Source organism: Drosophila gunungcola, assembly GCF_025200985.1.
Source record: "Drosophila gunungcola strain Sukarami chromosome 2R unlocalized genomic scaffold, Dgunungcola_SK_2 000012F, whole genome shotgun sequence".
Taxonomy (NCBI): domain Eukaryota; kingdom Metazoa; phylum Arthropoda; class Insecta; order Diptera; family Drosophilidae; genus Drosophila; species Drosophila gunungcola.
The window spans coordinates 55,597-74,667 of NW_026453170.1; the positions used below are offsets into that span (position 1 = coordinate 55,597).

At 42.0% G+C, this 19,071-nt stretch overlaps 1 protein-coding gene across 1 annotated transcript in view; it reads right to left on the reverse strand.

Annotated features, from left to right (window-relative positions):
* Positions 1–16,336, reverse strand: part of LOC128255765 (microtubule-actin cross-linking factor 1) — a 45,003-nt gene extending 28,667 nt beyond the window's left edge. Inside the window, 12 exon segments of the mRNA XM_052985508.1 lie at positions 2–1,385; positions 2,039–2,169; positions 6,575–6,796; positions 7,408–7,491; positions 8,434–8,569; positions 8,679–9,309; positions 9,633–10,551; positions 10,783–11,151; positions 11,215–12,128; positions 12,189–12,468; positions 12,673–13,469; positions 16,177–16,336. Of these exon segments, the coding sequence (XP_052841468.1) occupies positions 2–1,385; positions 2,039–2,169; positions 6,575–6,796; positions 7,408–7,491; positions 8,434–8,569; positions 8,679–9,309; positions 9,633–10,551; positions 10,783–11,151; positions 11,215–12,128; positions 12,189–12,468; positions 12,673–13,296 (5,694 nt within the window). The 5' untranslated portion in view covers positions 13,297–13,469; positions 16,177–16,336.
* Positions 16,337–19,071: the final 2,735 nt, after the last annotated feature.

Genomic DNA, 19,071 nt, shown 5'->3' on the forward strand with positions numbered 1-19,071 from the left:
CTAAACTATCCCTACCCGTCTCTAAGGCAAAGCCCGTGCTCTTGCGCCGCAAAAGGTCGCGTGAGAGGGCCACATTAAAGCTAACATAGTCATTGCTCCTCAGATCCTTAAACCCGTCAATATCGAAGATCGAACGCTGCGTCACCGAGCTGACAAGACCGCGCTCCACCGCCTCCGGAATGCTAATCAGTTCGCCCGTCATAAAGTCGCGGTACTTGCACTCCGCTGGTAGTACGATTCCGTCGGCAATGGCCTCCTGAAGGGTGACCAATTCCCCCTTTCGCTTGGTGATGCACTTCAACAGATTCCCGTCTAGCACACCGGCCGCCATGGCCTGCATGATGGTAAGTTTCTCGCGGCGCATTAGACTCGTGATCTGGGCCTGCTTGTCAAGCAGGTTCAGATCGCAGATATCTTTCAGCGTGTACGGTTTAACGATTAACTGACGGTTGCGCGCCTCCGCGAAAGTGAGCTTTTCCTTGGTCACTTCGTTCAGGTACCGACCCGTTTTAGCATTTAGGACGCCCGTCTGCAGTGCTTCCTGCAGTGTTATCTTCGTATCGCGCTTCGCGTCCACCACTTCACGCACACTCGCGTCAATTAGCTGGTTGGCAATGGCCGAGTCCAGCCGGAACTTGTCGCCGGAGTTACGATCCGCTATCCAGCCGGCGGCATCGACTAGGCCATGCGAAATCGCATCGCTTAGGCACAGCGCATTCGATTTGATTGTTACCGACTCGTGCCGGATTAGGTAGCCCCGCTCGTAGGCCTCCGCCAGGCTAATCGTCTGTCCTGATTTGACTCGATATAGGCCGGTCTTGGTGTCCACACTCCCCGCGGTAATGGCGTCGGCAATGTTGCGCGGATTCTCGGGAGAACTGAGGTCTCCAGACATTTGCTCTACGGTGACCGTATTGTTTACCTTGATCCGCTTTTCGGCCGTCTCGTAGCCGGATTCCGCTTCGCTAATCTCGCGCTGAATAACCTCCAGCAGCGACAGCTCACGTCCGCTGGCATCGCGCCCCGCCCCGGGATGAAGCAGTTGCCTGGCCAGCTGCGCATCGATCAGACCTTGGTCGGCTGCCTGTTCCAGTGTGACGCGGCGGTCACCCACTAACATCTCACCAGTACGCACGTCCAGGATGCGCAGCTGAATTGCCTCGCCGATGGTCAAAACGCGACCAGTACGCGGATCGCGAATTCCAGCTATATCCAGCACAGATTGGCCGCCAAGCTGTTGGGAGCGCTTGTGCGTCCGGATTTCGTTGAACTGGATTTGCGACAGGGGCAGGTTTATGGTGCTAGCCTCCTGACTAGCGGCATCCAAGCCATCGCTATTGTAGACGCTCTTTGTAGAGCTTTTCGTTGTCTTCGTTGAGCTGAATCTGCAAGGGTTTGATTTAAAAACAATTAGTAAGTATTTAATCAATACTAAAAATTTATTTAGTTTCTTCAACATTCGAAATTAAGAATAAGATCAAAATAAGATTCTAAAGAATGATTACAAATTTATTTGATAAACTAAACAATATATTTTTATACCTATACATAACATTTTCGCTGTTCTTTTTTAATGGCAGTATAAATCTCGTATTTTTGTCAAAATTAAGTTTTTAAAATATTTCAAATTAATTAATAGATTAGTTATTCGTTCAGTGTAAGCTAGACTCCTGAAACTTGCTAAATCGAAATTTTATATGTACACTGAACATATCTTGCAGACCGGACGATATCCTATAGCTGCCATAGGAACGATCTGTAATATTTGCTTAATTTGGTTGGAAAAATGGTTTTATATCATTTCGGATCTAACCCTTGACTGCAAGTCAAATAAAATATTTAATAATTTATATAATTAAAACATAGTAAATTTGTTTTTCATCCTAGATTGGATAAAGGTTAGGCGTTCCAAGTACCTGCTTTTAGGATCCTAAGAGATTTAAATTTAAAACACAGAACCACTTTCTATTCGTTTTTAGGAAAATTAATTTTTTTTATAAATTTTTCCTAAGTAAAATTTGATTTTAGATATACTTACTGTGTGGTGCTGTAGGTAGTGGTGTAGAGATCCTCCTGGCGCGCAGCGTGGCCATCGCCAGTTGGCACGCTGCCCGCACTGAAGTCAACCCTAAAGGTTTTGAGCGGTTTCTGTAGACTCTCAGCGTATTGCTAAATGTCAAACGAAAGCGGTTTTGGTTAGTAAGGGCTAACAAATGTTTGGGCAAATTTGGTCGTTGGAGACTTTGCGAGGATGGGCAGCTGGGAGGAGGGAGGATAGATAGTGTATTACCTGAAACTCGAACGCAAAGTCGTAGTCATTTTCCTCTGCCACTTGGACAGTCGTGGTTTGGGTTTTGGATTTGGTCGCCTTGAGACCCGATCTATGCTGAGGCATGTCTAAGGCATTCATTTGATTCAGTTCGACAAAGTCATAGTCAGCAATGAGGATTTGTTTCGTTGGCTTTGGGGCTTCTTGAATGCACTGCGCGAGATTTAATTGTGATTTGTAAATAAAATTAAAGAGAGAGCTACGGTTTTAAGATATGTCCGTCTCTTTAATGTTTCCCGGGAAAACTTAAACTTTTTTAAAAGCGTGAAAGTGGTTTGATATGGCCGCGAGATAAAATCCTGACATATCGCAAATAAAACAGTTGGAGCGTATCTAAAGCTTAAAAAAAATTGTCCACCGGCCCTTAAATTTTTAAGTATACTATTCTTGTTGTTGATACACTCAATCCATTCACTGGACTCGCTTCTCTGCCTCCCACACAGTGATACATTATTATCAGCCCCGAACCGAAGCACACAAAACACATATAGTAGAGTAAAAAACAAAAAAAAAAACAAACACAAAAAGCAAACCCAAAGCCTTTATGAAAATAGAAATGACGCTATACAGGGAGAAGGTCGCAATTGCTCTGAAAATATGTGATTCAAACTCTTTCAAGTGGCCACGATCGCCATATACAAAACGGGTGAATACCCGGAAAGAATTCTTTGGTTGTATCGGTATCCGTAGTGCATCTTATCGGGCATAACACACTGATGCAGGTCGTAGCCTTAATAGTGCATTGACGTCATCTATAACTTTATAAGAGGGCTGCATATGAAGTCATTAAATGGCGTCTCCTCAAAAGTAATCAACGTTTTTATTTGTATTTTGCTTCGGCCATCTGATGGAGGCAGAAATTCGATGGCAAATGTCTAACATATTGCTGCAGGTCGTAGTCTTAACTTGAATTGGCATTGACGTCATCTATAACTTTATATGAGAACTGCAGATGAAGTCATTAAATGACGACTTCACAAAAGTAATCAACGTTTTTGATTTGCATTTTCAAAGTAAACCACTAATTTGTTTTTGCTACTGCTGATTTTCAAAGCTGCCCTAGAGTTGGTAAAAGCAACAAATAAATTAGAATTAACAAAACATACACCGACACACATAAAGACATTATATACGAGTACGAGAACAATGATGTCATCAGCGGGGCGAATATTTGATTATAAATGAAACAAGTTTGTCGAGCGCCCGTTAAACGAGAATAAAAGCTAAACTAAATCAATGATTTCTTGTTCATGGCTTTGTAAGAAGATTAAACAGATTATTGGTCCTAGTCAACTGTGATGCGTTTGACACTAATAACAAGACCAATTCGCCACGATGTGCCGGCTTTAAATGGGGATAAGAGCAAAAAGTAGAGAGGAAAAGCTTTAAAGAGAGCGTGCAGCATGCAGCCTGCAATTGGACCTCGCCTATATCATAAGAATAGACACCATTCTTTTGCTTTATTGGAGGCAAAGACCACGAAACGTTCGCTTTCGTTCCTGCCGTTTGAATGCCGCTAAATATATAAATATATATATATACACAGAAGCTAGTTTAATCGATAAAATCACAGGGAAAGCATTTAAGGTATACGAAAATAAAAACTGCCTGCAGATCGAATCAAACTGGGAGTGATGGATTGCATCTCCTAGATTATCGTCAGTCCTGACACTTCCGCGATCACGGCGGTTGATAAGGAGTCAAAATTTAATAATTTCAGTGATTCACTGAAACATTTAATATATAATGTTTCCACATTTGTAGGCCTTTCGTTTTAATTTAAGTTTTTTATGCTTTTATGAAATTTTATATGTTTTAAGTTTTCTGACCCACTAACATATTTCACTTTCATTTGCTTTATTTTTGTGTGTGCGCTTTGAATAACACCAAACAGACTGCCGAAAATAACAACATTCCAATTTACGCGACACGTTCAAGGCTATATTAATAATGTATTTCTTTTATTTTCGTTTTGTACTCTTTTGTTTGTGGTTCGGTTATATATAATGTGTTGCGAAGCACTCGAGTGACTTCACTTCGGACTATAATAAATAGAACTCTTTGCGATTCAAATTGGAACAAGAGTCGGCAGCAGCGACCTTAAATTTCTATTAACAAAAAAACAAAACGGACCAATACGACGCGGCTCGCACTTAATTGAAATTTAAGGCATCAAGACCACGAAACGCGACACAAAAACACTTTCTGTCCGACCGTATACGTGACATCATGTCTGCCTATGCGGCGTATGAGCAACGTTCTGTATTTGAGGACAAGAAGTTGTTTGCCTTTTTATTTATCACAACTATTCACTCATAATTACACGCTCGCTTCGAATTCAAATTCCATAGACTTTGGTAGCTAACAAAACCAGAAGTTTTAAGGTTTTGGCCTTTGTTAAATTTCGTTCACCGGCAGCAAGGCGGCACACAATGCGGCTACGCGACGTTACACAACCACGTCGCTTTCGGTACTGAAGGGAACAGCGCCACCGATGAAATCAACTTGCCAAGTAAAGAGCGAGCTTTTTGAGATACAGAGAAACAACTGACCAAAGAGAGAAAGCTTCCAAATGCCGGCTAGTTTTCAGTGAGAAGTCCTCAGCTGTTGCGCCAAAAAAACAATCCATTTAAAATAACCTGAAAAATTAAAAAAAAATGGGCTTGGGAAGGGAATTAACGGAGTTGGCTCCAATTAAAGTTGAAAACAATACACGGAAGTCGAGAACAAAGTATTAGAAGAAAAGAGAAAACCAGTTTGTGCCGCCATTTAATCTTCTAAGTCACATATTTGGTTTTCCAGTCTAGTTAAGTCAGCAGAGCTTGTACGCCCGCCCCTGCTCTGCATATCAAGTTAGGTTGAAGGCGAAGTGGTAATAGAGCAGTTATGATGTCACTCCAACGCTCGAGGCAAAGGCATAACCTTCGAAAAGCATCTTTAGATCGCAAAACAACAATTTCGGATGACTTTGAAATGGATCAACTACACCCAGAATAAATATATTTAAAAAAAAATTATTTAAAAATTTTTAACTGATTACAATTTAGGCGATGACAAATTTTTTTAAATGAGTAGTTTGGACAAGTAATTGTTTTGTTTTTTTTTTTGTTTAAGTGGTGGCTCTATCGCGATCCGACTGGAAAAAAAGTAACTTGTTATGTAACTATCTGAAAAATATTACATTGAAAGTACTGTAACACTTAAATAAATTTAAATAATTTTTTGGCTGTTACAAGTTTACTCTCGTAGATTATTAATTTTTTATTTTTGTTTTATTTTTTCATAAAAATGCACTAAACGTCCAAATCTTAAATTAAGAATGTCGAAACAGGTAACTAAAAGAAATATATCTTATGTTTGTCAAAATCACATTACTATTATTACAACATTGTAATTTTAATAATTTTTTTTTTATATTTTTAATATCTGTATTTATTTTGTATTTTTTTATATTATGCATTTTGTTTTTGTCTTCAAAAGTTTAATTTTATAAAGCGAAAAAGCCAAATGAAGAGGGAACAGAAATGCAAAATAAAAAACTGAGAGTTGACAGATAGCAAAAAAAAACGTTGATGACGTCCCCTGGCATTGAATTTGAGTATATAGGAACTCAAACGAAAAAAAGTGTCTTCATAAATATTTATAGAATTCGTCATTCTTAATTTCAAATCTGTCTTCAATTTGCCTAATTGGTCAGACATACAAAACTCCTGACATAATGCGGTGATTATATAACTTTATATTTAAAACATTAAACTGCATCAATTGACGGCGCGGATTAACGACGGCCAAAATGACAGCATTAAATAGTTTACATTTTTATAAGTTACTCAATTTGTGATTTATGGCGGCAAGCGGCATTTCAAGCCATTGATGTGATGTCATTATACGGCTGCTTCTGGCGACAGTGTGCACCGATTCTGAAGGTTAATTTAATAATATCAACTACCGGGCGTTCGGAGCAGTAGCAGATACTGATAAAGATAGACAGGCACACAAGGAGAAGGAAATACAAAGAAACCAGAGAAACATACGTATTTGCATTTAAAAACTCGACTTGACTTGCGCTTAGAAAAACGAAAGCAGAAAACTCGTTTATTGAACTTGAACCCCGCTTAATGATTTCGACACATTTTAAAACTTTGAGCCTTAGCCCAGCCAACGAGTTTCATACAAATTGGACGCTGACGTCACCTCGCAAAGATCCTTTTAAAGGGGTTTTGGGGGGACACCTGGATTACTCACCAGACCATCGCTGCCATTAACTTCGATTGCAGTTTTAAGCCTCTGTGACAATTGTTCCAGCAATCTTTCGTATTTCGTATTCAGGTTGTCCAATCGTTGGCTGTAAAACTGTGTCGTTCCCGGATCGCAGTCCGCCGGCCGGAGATCCCGGCGAGGCGGCGAAAACGACGGACGGGCCTCGAGTAGCCAATCCACGAAGCGTAGGCATTTACTATCGTAGATCTACTCCCGAATGTCGAGGTCCCACGTTGACATTGTTGTTTGGTTGGTTAATTTCGGTTAAATGTTAGTAAGTTTGTGTGTTAAACCAATTCGGTTTGTTTTTCAGGTAAGGGAAGGGATTGTTGCTATATTTAGTGCTTTTTATTTTATTGATTAATAATTACGAAATTCCTTTTTGGATAAAAATGATTTTAATTGAGTTGTTTTGTAAGTTTTGTTGGTTTTGTTTGTGTTTAAGTTTGAGTTTGTTTGTCAGGCTGTTTCTGTTTAACCCATGTGTTATTGACGCACCTTTAACCGCAAGATAACTAAGATTTGGAGCTCTAAGTCCGGTAAATGGTTTAAAAAGCATTAAATATATATCGAAAAGTCGATAAAGAAATAGCTGAGAGGTTTGTTGGGGTACAACGTGTTTTCTTTTCGGAATGTTTACAATCACTCGACACTTTCAACGCACTCGGACAGCAACTGACCTATCGCAACAGAGCTTTGACTATGACTAGGACTTTAAACCGTATGATAAACCCTATCTCTGGAGCCAACAGCTGTTGAGTTACGATGGGCCAGTCCTATAAGATCAATCACACAAAAACACGCATACAATTTTTTACCTTGGCTTCGCGTATAAGTCGTCCTCCAGTTACGTTGACATTTTCGATTTTTGGTTTTCGTTCGATTGCAGCTCCGAGCAGTTTCTATGGTTTTTGAGGGGTATTTTTTGGTTTTCGATATTTTTAGGACATTTTTTTTGTTTTTATAATTTGATCATTTTGTGTTGGTTTATAGTGTGTGATAATATTGATTGTTGTGTACAAAAATTTTGTTTTTTTGTTTGGTGAAAATACAAAAAATTAGACAAAAATACATATACAATTAGTCTTCAACTACAAATACGATAATACTTGGTGAATAAATATAAATATTGGAGCCCATAGCATTTGATATCGGCCTATAGGTTTAGCTTATAAATCTAGTTGGCCAAAGCTACAAACATAAAAGTAGTTAATTTTCAAGACTACTACACATATTTGGTATCAATTAACATTGTGGTGGGACAGGGGGAATATCGCTACGGATTACGTATATGGGTATTTTTGTGTAGGTGGTCGACTTGGCCACATTTGGAGGTCTGTCTGCTGTGTATATATGTACATGTGATAATGTTTATGTGGGTGGTAGCCAGCACTACATGTCAAAGATTGCTGTTGGATTAGACAAGAACTACTGCAAAAATAAGTAAAATAGACTAGAAATTGTTTCTCATTTTTTTGGGACAGTTAACAAATGGAAATGGAGTACAAAGACAAAAAACAAAACAGATATACGCATATAATAAAATATACATAGGAATACTGATACGTGTCCAACACCAGCGGGTTTTATCCCAACAAAAAGTAAGAGCAAAAACTATGGGAGCAAACTACATTGGACAAGGGTCAATGGCTACTTTGGTTTCTATTTATAGACTACGTATATATACTTTGTGTTTGGCCCACGCAAGGAGGTCTTTGGGGAACCTTCTGGGGCTACTAAAACTGAGCAAAACTGTACAAGGATTTAGATTTATCTATGAATTGAGACTATCGCTGATCGGAAAGGCAAATGAGTTAATATAGGGGCAGCGTCTCTGTACTCACGTCTAGTTCGTACGCCGAAGTGGCGGTGGGCATGGCGGAAAGTCGTTCCGTCGTGCCATCCACCCATGATTCCTCCACTTGCACGCTTGACTGGAGATTCTTTATCAGTCCAATAGCCGTTTCGCATGATCGCATTCTGAAAAAGTAAAGTGACAACGGTGTTAGCGAGTCAGGTTCATATCCATCTGTGTCCGCCAATGAGGCGACACACACAAATGGAGAGCAGGTGGCGCCAGTGAACTAACCTTTCACCCAATTGGTTGCACACAGCACTCCAGCGCGTGTTAAGGCGCTCCACGTTCGAGTGCAGACGCTTGAGGTCTCCCAGCACCTTGGTGGGGACTCCCATGCGTCCCAGCTGATCGGCCGCATCATTCATCTTGTCCATCTGCGGCTGCTGCTGTGTAATAATGTCCTGCATGTGGTTCAGTTTCTTGAACACCTGCTGCAGACCCTCAGCAGTCGAAGGCAGATCCTGGTGCCTGGCCAGCTCGTTCTCTAGCTCGGAAATCACATGCTCATTGTCCTCCAGGCCAGCCAGTGAGGCTTCGAGCAGCTTAAGGCGGTCCTTGTGCAGGCCGCTCTGGGTGTTTAGCTCCTTCCACAGTTCCATCAAGTTGTCCAGACTCTTTTTAAGCACGGGTGTCTTCAGGGCAATTGTGCGGAAGGTCTCCTGCAAATGCTTTAGCTCCGGCTCCAATAGGTGTAACCTGCGCTCGTAGTCCGCATGAATCTCGAGCACATGCTCCAGAGAGTCCAGATCCCGTGGAAGCGGAGCCAGTATAATCTGATCCAGCTCACGGGCCATGTCTTCCAGTTTGCTCTTAATGGCAATGCATTCCTCGGTGAAGATGCGACTGGCCTGCTTGCTTTCCTCTGTGCAAAAAAAGGAAGGATTATTATCAGTAAAAAGGCAAGAGCTCGGTATGATCAGATATCATTAAAACTGCCAAGACTACCCCTTGTTTTTACACTCGCGAACAACTTCTTCATAGTTGGCTGGGCTTGACAAGACTAAGTCATATTCTGGCTTCCTGCTAGTCACTTGCCCCAGAGCAAACACTCAAGCATTAAATTCAATTAGCCTCCATCAATTAAATGCTTTGGACAGCTGGCGAGCGCCGTTAATTGAAAAGCGAGGCGAAAACTATATCCTACCCTTTGGGTTCATATGGATATACGAATACTCCCACACTCACCTTCAGCGCGCGCACGCTTTTCGAACTCATCGAACAAGCGATTGACCTCGTCCATTTCGCGGCGCAGGCGTCGCAGCTGCGGATCGTTGGGATCCCCCTCGCTCAGCAATTTGTCGGCATCGTCGTTGAGGGCACGTCGGATGGCCGTGCGCTGCTCAGGTCCCATGGCCAAGAACTGGTCGAAGTCCCAGCCCTTAACCACGCGAATGGTGGCGAATATCATGTTCTGGCGCAGCCGCAGATGCTTTTTCTGCCAGAGAGCCACAGATCGATCGAACAGTCGCTTCAGTCGCTCGGCGGCATCGATGGCCTCCTGGTCGGGAGGAGGCAGCAGCAGGCAGGCACCTGGTATCGGCCCCTCCTGTCCCTTGGCCGTGCGCACGCGCCATTTCACACGTCCCGAATTGTCCAGCAGAGTTACCGTCTCACCCTTCTCGATCTGCAGCTGACCCTGCTGTTTGTAGGCACAGATGGCCTGAACGGGTCCCTGACGATTCACTGGTTGGCGGCGCTTGTTTAGGGGCACCACCGTCTGAGCCCTCCGCTGCAGAGTGGCCACTGTTTCACCGAAGGCATTTAGCTCCTCCCGCAGATCCTGCATTCCCCTCAAAAGAGATTCACCCTGATCCAAGCCAAAGTCTGATTGCGAGAACTTGCTGTTGAGTATTTCGTCGCGCTTGGCCAACCACTGCTCGGCATCCTTGATCTCGCCAAAGAACTGATGGTACTCGGTGGCGTGCTTCAGGTGTACCTCCAAGCAGAGAGTCAGCTGCAGCAGCCAGGCCCACTGCTGTTGCAGGGCGGTCAGATGGGCTTCGATGCACTTGGAGGCCGGATGCTGTTGGTTCAACAAGGCCTCACCGCGATCCAGGATGGTGGCAAAGTGCATCTCACGCTTCTCCAGTTCGGACATAAGGTTCTGGATGAATCAACGCAATATTAATTAGAAAGTGTTATAAATAGTTGTCGAGTAGTGCACTTGGTTGGTTGCTCTCTTTTGTAATAGAAAATTTTGTTGCTATTTATAAACCAATCAAAATCTTACCTCGTCGCCATTACCAAATGCACGCTTGTAATCGGATAGAAGCACAACACACACATATATAAAACTAGCTCTACGAGGATTTCTACGGCGACCGTTATCACTTACCTCGTAGTATCTGTGCACGGAGGGAAGATCGAGTTGTTTGTCCGCCCAGTCACGTGTGATTTCCACCTGTTCCTTTTCATTAAGCCACTGAAGTTCCGATGACGCCTGTCCCAGGAAGTGCTGCAGTGAGTCCAGATCAGACAGACGCTTCGTCGAGGTGCTAAGCAGCTCGGCATAAACCTTTTGCAGTTGGTTGAGACGCTGCTGGTAGAGGGCCAGCTCGTCGCCGGAGAACTTGGTCTGCTGGCGTTCATCATTGAGTATTTTCGTGTGGAACTGGTCGATGATTTTGTGCTCGTGCTGTTGGCGATCCAGTTCTTCCTTGACCGATGGCAGATCACTGCCATAGTCAGCGGCAAGCAATTGTTTCTTAAAAAAGGATATATACAATTAAATGTAAACCAAATATGGGTTGAGGCTCGCGTTACTCACCAACTTGTTCTGGCACCATTCGATGTGCTCCTGCAGATCACGGAAATGGGGATTCGTGTCGATCTGTCGGGACTCCACCACCATGCGCGTTTGACGCGTCACAGTGGTCTCATGGACGGGATACTTTAACCCGGACAGCTTCTGTACCAGGTTTGTGTGGAAATTGGTGCGCAGTTGAGCCCAGCGCTGGTGCAGCTTGTTGACCTTCTTGTGCAGCTCGCTGACATGAGGATAGCGTCCCTCGTTGAGCACATGGCAGTCCTGGTTCATGTCTTGAATGGGCTCTTCTAGGTGCCGGATTTCGGTTTCGAGAGCCTCCACAATGCTCTTGGCGTCCACAGGATGTAGTCGCTCGATACGCCGACCCTCCTCGCCTACGCGCGTTTCCAGATCGGTCAGCTTCTGATCCACATGCTTAATCTCGCGCTGCACCTTATCGGCCAGTCGCTGTAGCCGTTCGAGCCGTTCAATCTCCTGCTGCAGTATGACCTCTCGATCCTGCAGCGCCGTGTTCATGCGATACCAGGCCTTCTCGATAGCATCTGGCCGCAGTTCGGCCTCCACATCCACTTCACCCACCGTTTCGAAGTAGCGCTCAAGCTCCTTGTAGATCTGGATAAGTTTGGATTTCTCGCGCTTGCGGGCGCTGACCTCCTCGCTGCGGAAACGCTGCAGATCACTCAATAGACGCTTCATCTCGATGAGGGTGGGCGGGAAGGAGCGCTCCTGCAGATAGGCAGTCTTCTCGCGGCACCAGTAGATAAACTGCTGGGCCAGGTCGCGGTATTCATGGACGCGACGTTGTGACTCCATGTCGAACAGTGGATGGATGGAGGGTGGCTCCGGGAAAACATCGTACAGCGATGAGATGTACGTGATGAGGGACTTCTCATCCGGCTCGTTGGTGTCCACATCTAGAAGGAAGTGCTTATCATTAGATACATCATCGAATATGGGTTAGGTGTTTGACATACCCTCGGGATCCAGCAGTCGCGTCACTCCGTACTCCTTCTCCACAATGTGGAAGGCCGTCTCAAGGCGCTCACGCGGCCGATCGTTCCTTGCCTTTCGCCAGTCAAGCAAGTCCGGTCGGTTGCGGTGCACCAACGCCGAAAAGGCCAATCCATCTCGCCACGACGACGTAAAATCGTTAACACGCACGCCCGGATAACGTGCAGTCGAGCGACGCGCCCATCGCAGCAGGGCCTCCCGAGCGGATACGTTGTCTTCCTTGCCCACAACAATATCGGAGATCTTTTGGAGGCGGAAGTAAAGATAATGTTAGTGGATATGTAAAGTTAAAAGTTATGTTTAGAAGCGCATTTTTTGAATGCGTCGAGCTTAAAATGGGAGAGTCTAAAGTTTCCCGATTTATGTTCTGTTGAGATTGAGCTAAGCTAAAAATTGAGCAAAACTGTGGTCTACATCTTTACTACCCATTGCGAAGTCTGCTTTTACCTCTCTGTGCTGCGTGGACGACTCAATGGCCGGTGGCAGAGCACGGCGGTACTCCAGCTCCGAGCTGCGAATGATTTTGGCCGGAGGCAACAGATCCTCGGCGGGCTGAGCGTTCTCCTCCGCCCGACTTAAAGTTGTCACTTTCCGGACAATATGGGTGGTCACACGTCGATGGCCATTCGGTGCCCTTTGCGAGGTTTTGGTGCTCTCCACACTTGAGCCCAAAACCTCCGTGGAGATACGCTTGTTCCTCGTCACCTGTTGGTAATGGGTGGAGGAGCTTCCTCCACTTGTCGGAACCAAGGCTCGACTCTCCGAGATGCGGCGGGAATTGCCTGCGGGATCTTGGAAGGTAACAGTTCTCTCAAAGTTTGTTCGTTCATGTGGAACGCTGCCCAGGGAAGATACCCCAGGATAATCGGTGATCACCGCTTCCACAGTACGCTCCCTTTTAGTCTCATGGCGATACCGCAGACTGGAGTCATCGATATTGGTGGTAATCGCCGGACCCCGGGACGAGTGGACCACCTCAGATCCGCTGCTCAGAACATCGCCTGCGCTTCCGTTCGTCTGCCGCACCAGTTGCTGTGTGCGCTTCATCGTCGATTGCGAGCTGGAGTGCATGCTATCACAGTAATCTGACTGTTATTGCAGTACACGTACTGCAATTGCAGTTATCGATGCGCTATCGTCGGTTTCGTTTTTTTTCACTTTGTTTCGTTTCGTTTTTGGGTATTTTCGAAAATTGTTTCGTTTTTTCGCGTTGCTTTTGCTCTGATTTTCGTTTTTCTGCGTGACTTTCAATGTTATAGTAGTTGAATTATTTGCCGGTCCGCACAATTTGAGTTTAATTAAGCCTAAGCTAAAGCCAAAGTCAAATCCCAAACCGACACCGGATGTCTTGTTCTATGTGGCGTTCCCCTAGACTTTGTCAGAACCCCATCGAGAACCAAAGCAGAGTAAAATTAACTGAGCGGAGTCGAAGTGGAGTGAAGTTTTATATGTAAGGGAGTGAGGGCTTAATGGGGAATCACCATTGTTGTTGCAAATTATTTATTGTGTTGTACGTACACATAATTATCCCAACCGACTGTCTGTCTTGCTCTTGGCGCTATTTGTTGCTTCTTTTGCTGCCGTAATTTTTTTTTTTGCTGTATATGTGTACATATTCACGGCAAAAAGTTAATGCCCACCGCTGGTTCATGGGCAGAGATTCATTAGTTTCGGAACACGCAAGCCTATTTTGCATAGAAAATTGGAAAGAGGAACGATATGGTATTGAAACCGGGAATCCGTGCTATTTAACATTTGTTTTATAGGAATTCAGGTGCAGAAATACTTGTACGTACAGATGATTATCTAGATACATAACCCAAAGTTATAGCAAATGGTTTCGGGGCTAAACAAAGAAAATAGTTTAACGCTCCGTTATAAAAGTTAAATAACTAAAAATGAACTAAAGAATAATGTTATTGCAAACGGACAGAAATTATTGATATAATCAGTATATATTTTCATATCGAAAGCTCAACCACTCTAACAAACACAAATCGAATTCTAACAAATCGAGCTATTATTTTATAAGTTTATAAGAAAAATATCAGAAAACTCGTTTACATTTTTGTTGATCCCTTATACTTTACCTAGGAAATAAAAGGTAAAGATTTTTATTTATCATTAAAATCTGATATGTTAGGTGATTAGGTACTGAAATATTGTACTTGTTTTTTTTTTAATAGCTTGACACCACTAAATTAAATTTTGTATAATTTTTGCCAATATGGTAAAAAAAAACTAGTAAATTTCAATGCAACTTGAGGTAAAATTTATTTCACTACATATGCAAGATTAAGATGTTTGTTTTTACATGTTTATACAACCAGACTAAATTGCCAAAGCAATTGTGTATACACACAATATGGCAATACATTTGCAACTTCATACAAAACAAATTAACCTCAAAATGATTAAATTTAAAAAATAATTGTATTACAACATTTTTTTAACCTTTTTTGTTCCTTTTTTACTTATTTTCTCAAATACTTTCAAAAAACTAGTACTTTCCCCGAAACTGACAATAACACTTCCAAATTTTATTAATTTGCTCCTACTCCTTAGTTTAAAAAAATCGAAAAAATCAAAGAATTCATATACTGTACTTTATCAATTGAAATACTCGCAGAGTATTAATCTATATGGCTCAAGATCAATAAAAATGTTGGCCAGGCCAAAAAGATCGCCCACCCAACGAAAAGCACGACACATATGTTTGTTTTGCATTGGTAATGGAGATCTGACTTAAACTGGAGGTTGGAGCTGCGTTTTACGCCTGCGCAGCACCGTGACAAACAAATACACATATCAACCATTCAAATCCCCACACAACCAAAAATGCTAATTGCAGTGTTTTAAGCACACTATAAACGATCTGCGTTGTTTTTATGTGATTAGGCCAAACAAAAAATAGAGAAATAAGATACAGCCTAGACCCGAACGCCTCAAAAAAAGTGTCTGTGGAGGCGTCTCAAAGAGGCGTTAATGGCTTGACATTCCCAATGATTATTTTGAAAGGCGGCAAAGCTTCGACTGGTCGTTGCCTTTTTGGTTTTTTGACTAGCTACTGTTTTGGAGATGGGTGATTGTCAGAGTTTCTTGCCAATTTGCATTGCTCAACGACAAGAAGCATTAAATCAAGGAATTATCAGAGCTCGGGGTCATACGCTAAAAATTAAAATTATTTAATAACGGTTAGGTCATTACTAAAATCACATCAAATATTTTTCTTCGAAACTATAGACTTATGGGTATTTCGACTAAGAAAAAGAACACAGCATTAAAGTATTAAATCACTTTGGTGAGGTAGTCATTGTTTAGATTCAGTAATTAGTTATAGAAATTCCAACTCATTAGAAAAGAAAGAAAACAAAACCAAACAAATTTATAACCATCTTTAAAAAAAATAAATTTGATCAAAATTGTACCAAATATTGTCAGATTTGAGGGATTCGTGGGCAAATAAATTAAAATGAATAGCCATTCCAAAACAACGAGACAAGCAATAAAACATTGAAGGAGAGCGTTAAAAATTGCAAAATAAAATACTAGACACACACAAAAAAAAGTGTTTTTCAAAACAACGAACTGGAACAGCGGCGAATAACCCGAGACTGAAACGAGATTGAATCGGAGGGCCGGGAGATCAGCAGGGTGGTACGACGTCATTTTACAGCTACTTGACTCCATTAGCAGGGCATTTTGTTTGCAAACAAACGAACGAATTGAAGCAATCCGCTCTTTAGTAATAAATTCGTCATAAAATTTAATTGGAATGGAACTCAATTGCAAGAGATTTAAATCAATTGAAATTGGTGGCATTTAATAAATCAGAAAACAGAGAGATCTTGCATTTAGATTCTGACATCATTCGGAGTGGAATTAATTGATTTTATCACTTTCGGTGGCTTAGACTTTGGCATTGATGTGGGGGTTTGCTGAATTACACACTTTTATGAAAAGATTTTTAGGGCTTTGACGCGCGTTCCCGTAGAATAAGAATTCCGCGGTTTCTGGGGAACGCATGCGATTGTAAGCGAATGCTAATGGAGGGATTGAAATGTGTGCGGCGGCGTCTCGAAAACAACTAAAAGCGTTCGGGCCAAGTTAAAATGCTTCAAGTGTGGCTTTAGCCAGGTGTTGACGCCTCAGCCGACGTCGACGTCGCTGCGCTGCCTTTGCTTTTTTTTGTTTTGCTGGCTAGAATAGAAGCACTGAAACAGAGTGGAATTGGCACATGGTGATCGCTGCCTTCGTTGGCGTGGACGTAAACGTCGGCGTCAGAAGTCGGGTTTTTAAAAAAGAATATATGGAATAGCGATCGTGCTGACAGCTGTGCGTGTGTGGTTGTGTTGGTGGCTCTGCCTCTGCCTCTGCTTCTGCTTCTGCTCCTGCCTCTGCCATGCCCGTTATGGCTTGCTGGCTTTGCTGTCTCTGCCGCCGTTCCACCTGATTCTGCCGTCGATCTGGTCCGCTTTGATGACGTATTTGTAACCAACTCTTTTTTTGTGCTGCCGCTGTCATGACAACGTTAACGCCGACGCCAACAGCGACGCCCACGCCAACGGGTATATAAGGCAGCAGCCACAATAATAACAACAATAACAAGGGCAACGATGCTTGAAATACCCTTAGAAAGCCTTTAGTTCCAACACCAGCTATGCCACTTTTATTCCGAGAAACTTAAAATTTATTAATTTAGAGTCCTTGTATAGTTTTTGTTAATATACTTCTTTAATTGGGGCCTACCAAACGTTGTCTCAAAGGGCAATACATAAAAATTACGCCGTTTTGTTCCTATAAAAGCTGGTAATATCATTTTTGGAAAACCACTTTATCTTACTTAATTAATCTAATCCATCTATATAATCAACAAGATGGCAACAAACATTGAATCTCTATCTACATATAAGACTTTTATCCATTTTATTATATTCCTGCGAGCTTACACTTTTTTGAAATTTTGTTGGAAGAGATTTCTGTAGCACCCAAAACTAGAGTCCTTAATAATAATAGAGAACTTCGCCAAAATTATTGGTATACTTAATTGACATAATATTTTTTTTTGGGTAAGTTCGGTATAGAGTTGTTAAACATAATTTTCATTTATACCAATACTTGTTACATTAAGCTTCTACAAGTAACTGTAAATAATATTTGATGAGTTACGTTCAACTAAAATTTTTAAATGCTAAACAAATCATTTGATATTTTTTAATTTATACTTCCGGAACATTTCAAAAATCCTTCTCACAGGGTGTACAATATGAATTTCAAAGCAAAACGAAGAGAGAGAGAGAGTAAACAACACCGGTTCAGGTGAACCCTCTCTTATTCGCAATTTTGTTGTGGTAGCCACCACTCATTCAGTGGTTCTTTAGCCCCAACCTCGGGTACTACGTCATCCCAGGTACTTCAAACTATAAGAATACCAAGGCAAAGAGTAATAATGAAAAGAAGACGGGAAGTTAATGATGGAAGAGAACAACGCAAAAGGTAAAATATAAAAGAAACGGTAGTGGAATGTGAACAATGAGTTTTGATTAAAAACGTAAGAAACTAAAAATAGTAAAAGAACGCAGAAACCAGCGAGTTGCTATGACCCCATGGTTTATTTGGGTCTTCGCAGATTAAATTTAAATCTCATAACATATCACGATCAGCTCATTACATTGCGAATTGACCCAAAAAGTCTAAAAAAAAAAAAAAAAAAAAAAACAATGACCAATGATTTTAACAGGTTTAGTACTGAACAGATGATAAAGGGTAGTCGGAAAAAGTGGGGAGTCAGCCAAAGAAAAAAAAACAAGGGGCAGAGAGATCATAAAACATAAAGAAAATTGGAAAACTTAAATTTTGCGTTATAATGTAAGAACACCAAAACATGTTTACTAAAAATATAGATCCCCGACACATGCATGCAACAATCTACAACCCAATATGGTAACTCAGAACTATTGCAATAATCTTGCACTTAGAAAGACATGTGGGTGTCGAAATGTATGTGCGAGGCTGAACTAACCAGACGGAAGTGCCTTTGATTCGTGTGTTTCAAGACACAAAACCTCGACACACTCGCTCTCGTACCGCCAACATTGGTTAATTATCATGTTACATGCCTTAAACCTGCGATGGCGATGGCGATGCCCTATATGGAGTAAAAGGCAGTGACTGCGACTACAGCTGTTGGACCGGCATGTTGGCTGGCCATATTTATGTGTGGGTAATAAATACTCTTAACTGCTGTCAGTTGTTTTTCGATTCACATACACTCTCGAATCGCTATGGTCAACACAGGTAGAGACGTAGACCCCACACCTAGGGACTCGAGTCTCTCAAACTGTGCAACTGAATTGCAAATCTAATTAGCCGCTGCAGGAATGCACTGCGGGATGTGAGGTGGTATTACGGGTAAGTACTCGTATTGGGAATGTGCTTATTAATACTGATATGATGCAACCCAGTAAACAAATGCGGCATTATGTTTGCTACTATTCGTAATTTGAGCAGTATTTTGCACTTGAAATGTGTTGTTTGTGGTGGGAAAACAAAGCGGAATCAGTAGCTGCTAATGTTCTTTTACCTCTTTTCACCCCTCTCATGAATATCCACACATAGAAACATCTATACCAGCCACTGAACAGATTGTAAGATCACATTTTAACACATTAAAATATTGTTTTAGTCTGATTTCATATTATTTTGCCGATTCTTACGATTTTTATATTGAAAAGATAAAATTTAAATGCGAGCTCTTTTTTTTATAGCATTGAATGGTGTTTCTCGGGCAAAGGGTCACCATTTATGTTGGCCCACTATTTGTATTATTTGAATTGTCGACCTCTG